Source organism: Papaver somniferum, chromosome 3 (assembly GCF_003573695.1).
Source record: "Papaver somniferum cultivar HN1 chromosome 3, ASM357369v1, whole genome shotgun sequence".
Lineage (NCBI taxonomy): Eukaryota > Viridiplantae > Streptophyta > Magnoliopsida > Ranunculales > Papaveraceae > Papaver > Papaver somniferum.
In genome coordinates, this window is record NC_039360.1 from 66,479,509 (window position 1) to 66,493,833 (window position 14,325).

At 40.7% G+C, this 14,325-nt stretch overlaps 1 protein-coding gene across 1 annotated transcript; it reads left to right on the forward strand.

Moving 5' to 3' along the window:
* The first annotated feature begins 10,335 nt into the window (after positions 1 to 10,335).
* Positions 10,336 to 13,971, forward strand: LOC113356374 (protein trichome birefringence-like 43). The gene is made up of 5 exons (XM_026599486.1): positions 10,336 to 10,705; positions 12,587 to 12,758; positions 12,910 to 13,085; positions 13,290 to 13,448; positions 13,542 to 13,971. Exons 1-5 carry the CDS (start codon positions 10,440 to 10,442, stop codon positions 13,858 to 13,860), a joined length of 1,092 nt encoding a protein of 363 aa, XP_026455271.1. The 5' UTR covers positions 10,336 to 10,439; the 3' UTR covers positions 13,861 to 13,971.
* Positions 13,972 to 14,325: the final 354 nt, after the last annotated feature.

The following is a 14,325-nucleotide window of genomic DNA, read 5'->3' on the forward strand; positions in this document are numbered from 1 at the left end:
ATATTGACCCACTTTTGTAATTGACTCCCTAATTGAGGCTTAACACTTCCTAGTTTGTAGGTCTTGACATATCTTGCTATCTATGAGTCTGAGCCCTAAAGGGCCTAGAAGGTGTTGGCACTTAGTAGCACTGACGCGCGTTACGCCACTCGGCTCCTAGGCTCACTTCGGTTTACAAAGGTGACTTGAAAATCAGGCGCATGTCTCAACAACACAAAACAAGGGTTTCACTCTCTCTCTGCCCCGCCCCGGTCCTCGAGCTAAGCTGAAGCGGGATCAAGGTGCTCCGACGAGAAAAGTTAGTGATCCATCACGTGTCCAAGGCCTTAACCTGCATATTCTCTTTGAGAACCTGCTGACCAAGTGAGATGCTTGCTCTTTCAGTGGATTCGGGTCCCTCTAATCGTCGAGCTCGTCGAGTCTGATGCGGAAAAGAAGAAGATTGAAAGAAAATGCAAGGTATATAGTGTAACTACTAGTGACTTCCTGTTTGTTCCCCATGCTTTCGTACATCAGCGTCGGTAGAGACCCAGAGAGCTTCCTTCGCTTTTGGCACATTGGGCAATTTACTTTATGCCTAGTATTCCGTCTGGTTTTTGGAGTTATGTTCCTACATAATCTGGATGACTCTAAGAGGAGGTTTCCCGAGTTCTGTCTATGCGAATTTCAAAGTTAAGAAGGTGAAATTTTGGGAAGACCGGCCGGTCTACCAATAAAGCAGACCTATGCCATGATGCTCATGGGAAGCTTATCTCTCATTGGATTTCCTTTTCTACTTAGACTTGAATTAGGTTCCTTCAGAGAATACTTCACCACGGTACTCATTGGGAAAGCTTCTCAAGCGAGTGATTTCTCTTTTTCTTGGACATGTCATTCGGATTAACTAGAAGTTTTTGGCTGAAGAAGCAGTTTCATTTGATTCGATGACCAGAACTAAACGAGGATATATACTCCTTCTTCCGCTCACCCCCCTCTTCAGCTATCGGATGACCTTATTTCGCCTTCCGATAAGCTTGAGTACATGTAGGATATACTGGTGCTAAAACCTTTGACGAGAGGGACTCCTGCAGGTAGCAAGAAGCTTAATAAATGAACCTTGTTCCTATGAAATCCCACGATTGTGATCCCGATGAAGATCGAGGAGAGAAATCGAATGCCTTTCTCGTATGCAGGAGCTTCTTAAGGAAGGTCTTCAAGCTTTATTTGAGCTGCTAAGTATAAGCCTTGCTGTTAAGTAACGGCTACTGACTTCTTAAAGGATGGTATTCGTAGATCTGGATTAAGACCCTAGGATTTCTATTTTGTTGCCTTTGCTTCGCATGTCCCAGATGGGATGGTTGTGTTGCCCCACAAAAGAGCTACTAATTCTTAACAAGCAAGGCTGAGATTTCTTTATCCACTAATGAATGCTATGAGCCAGGAGGCTCCGTGGAATCACTTAGTGGAAAAGGAAGTGGTCGAGCTATGACAATCAGGAGGTGGGCTTGGAAGCTCTATCTGATGGAACTCTTACTAGCGGCTCAACCGTTATACAGTACAGTCCTACCGACGTACTGCCCCAGCTAGATCGTCTGAATAGATGAAGGAAGCGTATTGGGTGGACAGCTTGTAAGAACTGAAAGCGAAGGTGCTCATACTATCCGATGCTTGTCCCTTTTTCGCATCATATTCGACGAGATCGACGCTCAGAGATTAGGCTTGCGCCCATAGTCCAAGATTCCCCACTGCCGCCCCCCGTGGGAGTCCGGGCCGTGCTCTAACCGCTGAGTCAAGTAGGTCCTTAGTCTAAAGTCGAGAACAGAAAACGACCTTTTCTCGAAAAACTCCGGATGTGCGAGAAGCTCTGAGATTCAATCCTACACAAATTTGCCTCTGGCCTGGTACACAACCCACTTGAGCAATTTGCCATTATTCCGCTCATTCCTATGATTCCCTACTGCGAGAGGGACGCCTCGCGAGCCGGGCTTCTAGAGATGAGTTTGGCGAAGCCAAGTCAATTTCGGGCCACCAAACCTGCGCTTTCATAAATAAAGCTCGCCTCACCGACGGCAGGTGGGACCAACGAGTGTGATTCTTCCTCTTTTAGGACTTGTTGGCAGAGGAATTCCTCATTCTTACACGGATGAGCCCGCTGCTGAAAAGGACCCGATTAGTGGGCCTTAGCTCGGTTATAAGTCTCAAGTGATCTGCTAACAAAGTGGAATAGAAACTAAAGTCTCTCTTTTATATGTTTGTATACCCTGTGTTTGCTTTGAGGCTTGTTATGTTCGCGACTAATGCTTTCAAGCTCAGTATAGGATAAAGTCCTTAGTAAAGCTGAGGAGTACAAGAAAGCTGAGATTAAAGGAGAAGGTCGTGGTCTTTAAAGGGCAGAATGGGCAGGTCCTCGTGGAAAAGTTCCCCGGTCCTTCTTCTCATCTGTTGCAGGGTTTGGTGGCCCGAAATTGACTTGGCTTCGCAAGACTCATCTCTGCGAAGGATTGCATAGACCGGTAGGAAATACCATTCAGTAACAATATGAGCTGGAGTGGACTGCTGGATCTACCACGACCTCGTCCATTGAGTATAGGAGAGAAAACGATGGTATAGCAATGACCATGAGGATGATAGACGGAGGCCCAAGGGGAATTTCTTTTTTTTAAAAAGGACCGCTTTCGCTCGCCGCGACTGACGGGGTCTCGGTTGATTTCCTTTCCTTTAGCTACTCAGATATTTCAGTTCGCTAAGTTTGAAATTCCAAAGAGCGCAGACTCTCTACAGAACTTGGATACGGTTTCCCGATCGGAGATCCATGGATCACATAACTTATATCGCTTTTTTCGGTCGATGAAGAGGAAGAGAAGGCAGGCTTTGCAGTGGGAGTAAGCGGAGGTGGGATCCTTATCCAAGAAGTGCTTTCTTTCGGAGAAATCTCTGCCCGATAAGCAAATACAGGCGAGGACAAGATTCTAACCTGTAGCCTTCAGGTCATGAGCCTGATGAGTTGACCAATTCCTCTACCCCGTTAAAGCACCGGATGGAGAGGGATTCGAACCCCTGATCTTACTTCGTTACTGTTTCCTATGCCAATGACTATTCAATTCCTTTGGCCTAGGAAGCGAAGTACCAGCACTTCTTCCATCAAATGAACCGCTAAGTACACTAGAAAATGTAGTATAAATAGAGTCACGAGGAAGGTCCAATTTCTAATCTAGAGAAGCAAGAATTTCCTATACTTCCATGACTTTCTTCACTACCAGCAACTCTGGGGCTTGATCTCTCCCTTTTACTCGTTACGCTATTCGGGAGCCTGACTCTAGCAAGTCAGTAAACTCCCTCCTTGGACGAGCACAGATAGAGGAACCAACTTTCATTAGTAAGGAGAGCTCCACCTGCTGCATAGCCAAATTATAGGTGAAAAATGAAAGTGCAAATACTTTTTGCATCTGGTGAGAGACGATAGTCGGCCATAGTGATCCGGGAGTCCTGTGTGGAATGGATCTCGCTCAACGGATCAAAGGTACGCCGGGGATAACAGGCTGATGACTCCCAAGAGCTTAGTGCGGAAATGAACTAAGAGGACTTGTAGCTGAGTTCATAAGAACGAAGGGGAGTTCTTGAACCGAATGAACAAAGCCAGTAAGCTCACAAGAGAGTCTACTATAACTATCTGAAAAAAAAAGAGGTCTAATCTTCCTGAGCCCCATCTAGTTGAAAGAAGCCGCTCCATGATGATAAAGTCTCATCTTGTGTGTTGGTCGAAGTGACAATAGTCACATTGAACCCTCGAATATGTTCAAAGATCTCGAAATGATCCTCCAGTTCCGGGGATAATTCGCAAAACTTTCAGGTATCGGGGGCATCCTCCTTAATAGAAGAAATATTCCTATAATGTCAATGCCAATCGAATCAATGTTACTAGCAGTATGAGCGGTACGTTTCAACCAATTAAACTATAAGCCTCTATAATAAACAAATCGCTCGAGACGAATGAAAAGTCTCAATCATTGTCCTTTGATGCCGAAAGTTCTCATAGCAGGGGATCTATGAACTGGGGGAGAGGACAAGGACGGGCTCGTATAGCATAGGCAAGGAGTAAGTATGAAGTGCTTCACATTATGGGTTATATTTCCCTGAGTCTCAATAGCGGGAGAGCGCACATTCGGTAGTAAATTGTGCCATTTTCTTCGCGCATCTTGGTGTCTCAAATCAATGAGGAAGAGAGTGGTAAGAGGTAGCTGCTAAAGAACTCGACATGAGCTGGTCGAAGTGCATATTTGCTAACTGTAAAAAGCTATCTATGTCTTTGCTTAATGCTTTAATCAAGAAGTCAGATAGTGAACATGCTGCATCTTTTAATAAGCGTGCAAATATCCTCAGAGAATAATTTCCAAGCAACAACTACCTCACCACGTGAAGATCAGAAACCAACCCTAAACTGCTATCGGATATGCGCCATATCGATAGCTGTAATACGTATCCAAGTCCGAATGAATACGTATCTTGACATCTCAGCAATTATTGGGAAGTGTATATAGGCGCCATATCGATAGCCCTTCCTATATATGAACATCATCTGTTCACTAGCAGTAATAATATGCTAAATACCTTTATTGGTATGAGCTTATAAAGGTATGAGCCATAAAAATTATAGAGAAAGGATCGGTGAACCTCCTGATTTATCTATTTCACCGAGACTCTCTCCGAGACAGTGCCCAGATCATTACGCCTTTCATGTGGGCCGGAACTTATCTGTCTAGCAGAAACGAATGAATCGAGATCCGTTTGATCTCCCAGAAGCGGAATCTTGGATCAGGTGCATCCGGTATGTCTGGCCCATCAGTTCCGTCAGATCGGTCATCACCAAGTTAGTGGTATGTTAATGCAGGATTTCGTGGTTCAATTTATGAAAGAAGTGCTGGTACTCGGCTATTTGCCTTAGATGATGGATGAGCTTTTTGGTTTCCTGCTTCATGACCAACAGTTGGTGATCTTGGGTCAGCTAGTGCGGGATTTACTGGTCCCATAACTGGAGTGAGGGTTGGATTACTCACCTTAAGGGAACTGACGTCTTGCTGTGACAATTATCTAATTGTTGATCGGGGATTTCACTATTATCCATGCAGTGATTTGAGACTTGCTTTGTGAAGATATTATGTTAGGGGCTTATTAACAATAGGGCATGTGAATGCCCTTTAAACCGGGCTGAGATCCTTTTTTTTGGGACCCACCCCTTACCGCAAGCCTATCCCTCTTTCCAGCGAGAATGTCTTGGACCACCACCTCTGTCCCCTGAAAAGGATTAGACAACCGAACCCCCTGGCTTCTAGATTCAGGTGAAACTTTATCGACGGATCAAAGGCCTATGCTACAAATAAACTACCTCAAATGTCAACAAAAGAAATCTAGGCTGCTTTCGCCTCAACTCAAGTTTCAGCTTGTGACAAACCGAACCAGTTCAACGAATGAATGAAGCTATGGACCTCTGATGTCTCTAAGTATCTTTCTTCGTAAGCTAGGTGTCTTTTCATGAATTCTCTTTCCTGCTAGATGGGATTTATGTTTGATGTTAATTCCACGACGGAGAGTCGGCGTGGCGTAAAGTGAAGATTGGGGGATTGGACACCAATTTTGGAAGAATGACCGCAATGCTCCTTCGTCTGGTCCACCGGCGTTATAACTGTATTTAGATTGGGTGGGATACCTTCTGGAGCACCCTTTTCATATGCTTCTATTCCAAGATAGTCAGTGTCATAAGAAGCAGGATGTGCTACTCCCCGAAAATGCCCCGTTCGTAGGCAGGCGGTTTACAAGTCAAATCATTTCAATGGAATATCCTCTTTCACTGTATTTCTTTCCACTGCCCTTCGATGAGCAGCACCACGCATTGACAAAGTTTTAAATAAATCTTCGCCAAGGTAGATCGGAAGAATCAGTTTTGTTATTAATAGAGTCCACCGCCTGCCGTCAGGCCTGTCCCTTGAGTAGGTGATTCCGAGGCTGGATCAAAGATATTCGACACTATATCCTGCAACTAATTCAGCTTCCGCTTCTGGGAGATCAAACAAGAGACCTTGTTAAGCGGTTCAGGCCTGGTCTCTAGTCATATATTCACATCCTCACTATAGATGCGATCAAAGAACTGAACACAGATCCAAACCCACACCTGCCTAGCGGAATCTTCACTTTATGTACTAAGACTCGCTCCTGCTCAACCAACCAGTCCAGATCTCGTTAAACCAAGTAGGTTGAATTTTGATCCCTCTCTAGAAAGATTGGCGGAGAAACGAGTGAGAGCCAAGTTTTCGTCTTCTATCTCTATGCGAGGGACCGAGAATTCAAGATTCTTCGTAGTGGCTATTGGTAAGTGATACGGGGAATATAGGAAAGGGGGCGACATCGCTACTTAGACAGACTAATAACCTTTCGATTCATGCCTTCCAGGCTTAAAGCGTAGTGACAAGTCATTTCCTCGTCACTTTGGGTCTCTCGTTTTTCGATCTTCATCGGGAACCTATTACTAACGTATCTCTATTTCACCAGTAGTTTAGGGTTGTTAAATCTCCGTTTTGCTTGAGCATAGCCTATAAGTGGGTGGAGTTTGATACCTATTACTAACGTATCTCTATCTCTATTTCTCCTATCTCTATTTACAATGATGTTCTTGCTCTTGTGAATCAGGAGGTATTTAGCCTCCTGGCTCATACCTTTGAAAAGAAGGCAGTTCTAATGGTGATGAGCCCGTATTTCCTTATATTTTATTATCTACTATTTTTCTTTCACCTGCGAGGCTGGCCCAAGGACCCACTAAGAAGACACTAACGTATCTACAACTACATCCTCGAACGGCAGTCAAACGGATGCCCGGGCATTGAGAAGGAATGACATATACAATGACGGATGCGCCTAGCGCTTGCCTTATGATTTTCCCATCGTCTAGCGGTTCAGGACATCTCTCTTTCAAGGAGGCAGCGGGGATTCGACTTCTGATGTATCTACTTATCGTATTCTTGCCCCTGCTCGAGTCGCCTTTCAAGCAGCTATCCGCGAAAGCTTTCCTATCACTGGGAGTGAGGTCGGTCTCAAACCCGCTTCACTGTATTTTATGTATTATCTCCGCACCTGGATATTGGGTCTGATTCGCGGACAGGCTATATAACGGGAGTGGGGACTAAGAATTCTTCCAGGTCGTTTGACATCAGGAAAGGCTTTGACACTATTGAGAATAAAGAGAGACCGTATATACCCATATACAAATTGATGTTTTCATAAGGTAACCATCGACGAGAAATCGAAGTAGTTCTGACGATTCAATAATATAATTACTTCAATTGGATCTCGCTTTCAGTCTCATCAATATCACTTCTTGACAAAGAGAACGCGTAATAGATAAATCTGTCTCCCACAGAAATACCTACGAGTTTTTGTTCCATCTTTTGATAAATCAAGGTGAACAAGATCCAATTGATAAACCAGACTTATATTCCCGAAGAACAGCTTAGCATTATCAATCACCTCACAATAATCTAAATCGTATGATGGCGAAACTAGATATTGTGGAATTACAAACGATGAGACAAAGATGTTTGTGACTACTTTTATATCTTGACTATCGGAGAAATCAATCTCAAGTCAATCTTTACGATTGTACTTAGTATGATAGAAACAGCAAGATCAGATCACACAACTACGAGAAAGTAGTACCGGTCTGGCTTCACAATCCCAATGAATTCTTCAAGTCGTTAACCTACAGGGTCTCGGTAGAAACCTAAGGTTAAAGGAGAATCGACTCTAGCTAATACAACTAGTATCTCCCAGGAGGTGTGGGGATTAGGTTTCCCAGTTGCTAGAGTTCTCCCTTATATAGTCTTTCAAATCAGGGTTTCCAATCAATGTTAGCTTAGTAACAAAGCATTCAATATTCACCGTTAGATGAAAACCTTATTAGATTCAAGCTAATATCTTTCAACCATTAGATCGAAACTTAGCTTGTTACACACACATGGAATGCACGTTTATCTAGGTTTGTGTAACCGTACCCAAACATGTCCATCTAGTTGGTTCAACAGTAGTTAGCCAAATGGTTAGCCATATGAGCACTTTCATATCAACCATATTCTTCTTTACCACAACTAGTTCAAATGACTCAAATGAACTAGTTAGAGAGTTGTTCAATTGCTTAGATCTTTATAATAGATACAATTGAAAAAAAAATGATTTGATTCACTCGAATCGATTCATGAACTTTATAGTCACGGTTTGCAAACTTGCATTCCTTAGTTTATATAAGTTTAAGTTCACGAATAGTCGTTTTTAGAAAATAACCAACTTAAGTACGCAGACTTAAGTACCTGGAATAAGTTTGTAAATAGTTCACAAACTCCAGCAGATTTTCTCGGGAAGAGAACCTCCGACAGTACGCGGTCTGGGTTCGTGGACTCTGTTCCGGTTTTCCTGATCAACAAAGTACGCATACTTTGGTTCAAGGAATAAGGACTTATACGTGTATGAGTTATCACACAATGCTTATATCCAACAATAGTTATATAATCTAAACTCTCATTTCAATCATTGAAACATTCTTAGAGGACGTTATATAGTTGTTGTTCACAAACCATTTTTCGTCAAAGCCATTTTCAAGTGATTGAAACTTAACATGACTTTCTTCACTAGTAAAGATGAACTTGGACAAAGCGAAAGCTTACCAACACATATTTCGAGAAATAGATAAGCGAGATAAACTCAGCTCGAAATAGCAAATGTGTATAATCAAAGTCTATATAGCAAAAAGACTTTTGTCTCAAGATAGGAGATAGAGTAGATAGACTTTTGAGTGATAGATAAGTTCAAATCTCCACATACCTTTTAGTCGATGAAGTTCCATCAGTTCCTTGAGTAGTTCTTCGTCTTTGTATGATGATCGCCATGTAGTCTTGAGCTCAACTACACTTTCTATCCTAGTCCGAGACTTAGCTAATAGTAGATTAGAAATCAAGACATATAGTTTTGATCACTAACATTGACAAACATGTTTGAAATAGCAACACATGCGAGTTCGACCGAGCAGTGCTCTAATAGAAGGCTCCAAGTAAAGATACCCTAAAAATCAATGTTGATGCAACATGGATTTCAGAGTTAGTACCAACCAGTTATGCTTTAATTTTGAAAAATAATGCAGGAAATTGTGAAGGAGGACGAGCAGGGCAATCAGGAAACTCAGACCCACAAGAGGTAGAGGTAGTAGGAGTGTTGCAGGCAGCAAGGTGGGCCAAAGAGAAGCAATTGCAAAATTTCAGTATAGAAGGGGATTGTGAAAGTATTTTCAACTTCTTTCATGGTCATATTTCAAACATTTATTGGCGTGCCAAAGCCTGCCTCAATGATGCAAACAGAATAGCTAATCTTTGTAATAATTTTTTGGGATTTTATTTTGTTCCTAAATTAGGAAACCAAGTCGTGGATATATAAGTCAAATTTGCTAGACCCTTAAACTCAAATTGTAGAAGGGGAAACCTCACCTCCCATATGTAGCTTAAAGCAACTTTTAGTAGATAAATCTAATATTGGGAATTCTCACCATCCCATATTAGATGTCTACTATGGTCTATGGGGACAAGATTCCAACGGACCCAACCCCTATATTTTTTTATTTTTTTTGAAGGAAAGATGAACTTGAACAACGGATAATTTATTAAATTACCTAATTAAAACTAAGGTTTGAATGGAAACATAATGATGGAGAATCATCATAACATCAATATCAATTACATCGGTATGAAACAGAAAGAAATAACTAGTACTAAATTTACAAATTTCAGAACGTAAAGTAACGAAAAACCAAAATTGAAACGGCAACTTTCTTCCCTGTTCCTTGACATCATCTTCGCAATCACTTCGTAACATAAGTCCCCTTCAAAAAAAAACTTCGAAACATAAGTCAGTTATGTATTTTCCAAATCAAGTGAATAAATAAAACAGTATTATTCTTTAATCACAATAAATATGTTTTCCTTCTTTTCCATTTTTTTGAACACATAATAAATTATAATTTTAATTTAATACTCACTTTCTCTACATAAACTGTAATAGTAACAGCACAACAATCCTACACGGCTAATAATGAGAATATATTTTCTTCCCCCATATATCTCTAGATAATTTTCAGTTACCAACACAAAAATCCTATCTGAATAATATTTTCCCGTTTCAAGTAAAATCCAAAATTTATAACCAAATTTAAATACACCAAACAGTTTTATTTTCTTTAACTCCTACCCAATTTATTTCAAACGTTGCTTGATTAATGCCACCAAATTTCCCTTTTATATATTCAGTATTTCCAACTCAGTTTGGTCCCATTAAATAGAATCTCTTATTAATGACCAGTATCTCTACGTTCCATAAGTACACTTTCTTTCTCCGTCTCTGTTTCTTTTTATCATCATATCTCCTCCTCCAAGATGACTTCTGTTTATATTTTTCTATGCGTTTTCTTGATTTCTTTTCTTCTTGACGATCATCAAGTACAAGGACTGAAAGTGTTCAAAAATGAGTCGAGCGGTTGTAATCTTTACGAAGGAACTTGGGTTCTTGATACTTCTTACCCTCTCTACGATGCATCAAATTGTCCGTTCGTTGAGAGGGAATTCAATTGCATACATAATGGTAGACCTGATAAATTATATCTCCAGTATAGATGGAAGCCTGAGGGATGCGAAACACCCAGGTAATCCTCCTCTTTTTTTTAATTTCTTCTTTTAGGCTTTTATTGTACGAAACGTGATGATTTTGCGCATCGTGCACTGTGCTTTAATCTGGATTGGATACTGTGTACTGTGAATCTATGAACTCAATTTGATTTTTTTTTGAAAAGTAACTACAAATCCAGAGGGAATAACCGTAAAGGTCTTTCTTTTTTGTTTGGTCATGTGTACATGGGTACTCGCGTCATAACGGTTACTTGCAGTCATGTACATGTACTGCAACCGAATGTCCTCTGCTTGCTTAGTTATGGTCTCTCCGAGTTTGACCACCATGCATCACTTTAACCTCCCGGTCCCGGAATAATTAGCACCGGCTAAATCTGTGACCTGGTTGTGTCTGTAGATGCATATAAATTTTAATCAGTTTCAGGTAGTTTCTTATGTGGTGGTACTGTTGCATTGAAACTGTGAATTACGGCCAAGGCCTGTTACTTGTTACAGCATTTACTATGTCGGCACGTCGCCCAAGAATGATTAAAAACAAAAAATCTCTGTTGTATCCAGGTAAGAACAATTGCCATTTCTAGTCTAACATGGTTGGTTTGCAGGCAAAATGGACATGCTAACCACATATAATGTAACGATCCCTTTCGAAACATTGTTAGTTAGCTGAGATTAGGCCCCTTAGAGCAACTGCAGTGGTGCAAGTATAACCAAAGACCAAAGAAGGAAAAAAGGTTAAATTTTGGGTTTAGTATGGTGTGTGACGCTACGGTGGAAAGACTAAATTTGGTCAGACGTACATTATACGTTCGCCTGGTGTGGGGCGTAGACTTTACGTATGCCCCATGTGGAGCGTAGACTATACCAACGCCTGATGTGGGGCGTGGAATATACGTCCGCCTGATGTGGGACGTGCACTATATGTCCACCTGGTGGTGGGCGTGAAGTATACCAACGCTTGACTATATTTGGGTTTAGTCTTGGTCCCAGACCAAATATACTCTGGGTTTTAGTCGTTGATCAAAATTTGATCAATAGTACGTTCCACTACGTCTGTTCAAAAGACCAACTATTTGGGTTTACTCTCCCACTGTGGACGCTCTTAAGTGTGTATGGAATTAAGACGAGCATATGACTTTGTGGCGGGCGTTGGGTGCCAAGGTTCACTTTAATAATTTGGAGGTTGAATTAAATGGTTGTCCTTTCTCCTATCTTGATTTGATAAGAAGATACAATTTTAAGAAAACTATGGTTTCGTCTGGCACTCCACTTGGTTGATTCGAACTTGTCATTCAATGTCTTATAGAATATCGTTCTTCATTCATGTACAATTAATTTGTTATTAAAGGGACTATACACAGCCAGTGGCTGGAAATGGTCCACACGCAATTATGTTGTTTGCATTTTAGTGATTTAGGCCTTCATTCATTTAGTTTGGACATATCTGTTGTACGGTGTGCAGTATTCTTAATTGACATCTCTCCTAAGGTTGTTAAGAAACAGACATGTCTTTTCGAACCAACCTTGATCCGGTAAGGGAATCGTTAGGTCCGTAGTCTGAATGTCTAGTGATGTTATCTCTTACCGATTAACTTATTATATACTCCACGCTTTATCTTCATAACAAATAATGGCTCATATGAGGAATAATCGTTAGGTCCATAGTCTAAATGTCAACTCTTCTTAGTTGTCCGTAACCAACGATTTTATTCTTTAACAAACAAGCAAGGTTGCTGCGAGGTTCCTAAATTCCACACGATACGAGTACCAAAGAAAAACAAAAACGACCTTTTAGTCATATGAAATTTGATAACCTCCTGTAACAGACTTGTAAATAAGTGCGGATCTTTTTTTGTGTTTTGTCTCTAAAAGCTTTTTAAATACGGCTCTTATTAATATAGGTTCGACGGACAGGAATTCCTGACAAGATTCAAGGGGAAAAAGTTCATGTTTGTAGGGGATTCACTGAGTTTGAATCAATGGCAGTCCCTAACGTGCATGCTACACAGTGCTGTACCTAAAGCTAAGTACACTCTGACCAGAGCTGGAGGCCTCTCTACCTTCAAATTTCTGGTTAGTATTTAAATTTGATTCTAAAAATTCGCGCAAATGCATATATATTTAGAGAAAATATAAAGTAGGCTTCTCGGAATTTTTGCTAATTACCGAACTTGTTTGGTGCTGTAATATTAGTAAATCATAATGTCACATTTCAAATATGCAGGAGTACGACCTGTCAATTATGTTCTCTCGTAATGCATTTCTTGTAGATATTGTGGGAAAAAAGACTGGTAGAGTTCTTAAACTCGACTCGATCGAGGGAGGCAAACTCTGGTCAGGTGTTGACACATTGATCTTCAACACATGGCATTGGTGGATGCACGTTGGCCGCAAACAACCGTATGTTATCTTGAACTTAGTTATCGACTCTTTTTGCTCGTTAAACTCTGTTCAGCCACTCAGATGTTTGAAATTCCTTGAATTGACTTCAATTTGAATGGGCTAAATCATGCACATTTAAGTTATTCGCAAAATACAGAGCCAAATTGAACTTAGGACCACCACGAGTCAATTATGACAGTATGACTAATTTAATTTTTGTAGATGGGATGTCATTCAAGAAGGAACAAAAATATACAAAGACATGGATCGGTTGGTGGCATTTAGGAAAGCGTTGTCAACATGGGCTAAATGGGTAAACACCCATGTTGATCCCAAAAGAACTCAAGTCTTCTTTCAAGGCATTTCTCCCGATCACTCAAAGTAAGTTGTTCATCTCCATTTTCCTTGATTCTACTGTACTACAGTGTTTATAAAATTCCGCTGAATTTGTTTATCTTTCGATGTGCAATTCAGTTCAACGGACTGGGGAGATGCATCAGGGAAGAATTGTTTCGAGGAAAAGAAACCAGTGTTCGGAACAATCTACCCAATTGGAGAACATCCAGCGCAAATGGTTTTAAAAGACGTGTTGAACCTTGAAGCAAAATCTGTTAAATTACTAGATGTAACTTTCTTGTCTCAGCTAAGAAAAGATGCACATCCATCAGTTTATGGAATTGGAGGACACAGAGCTAGTGATTGTAGTCATTGGTGTCTCGCTGGGGTTCCCGATACTTGGAACCAACTTTTATATGCTTCTTTAGTAAAATACTGCCCAGATGTGGGTTGTTAATTCAAAAGGATATCGAACTTATACACTTCAATGGAGTAAATTGTTATAAGCCCATGCCATGAACTGGGTGTTATAATTCCACGTATCTAAAGACTTAAAGGCCTAGACAAATAAAACTTCCACGTTAAACGGTGAGGAAACCCTCGTTTCTTATTGGCCGAAATAGGCCCTTTTTGAGTTTTGTGAAACGAGTGTTTTGGTGAGGACACTTGGCAACATATGGTTGGTTTAAAAAGAATAGGAAAAAAATTAAAAAAAGGAAACCAAATTCAATATCTAGGTGAGGACACTTGGCAAGGTATGATTGGTTTAAAAATTACAAACTTAAAAGGAAAAACCTAACTTACCGTGTTTGGAATTTTATGGAAGTCCGAATTCAATTTGGAAATCGGGTAACGACTGTATTAGAGCTCTTCTTTTTTCCGAATTAATATATAAAGGGAAAAGAATTCACATACTTTCTAC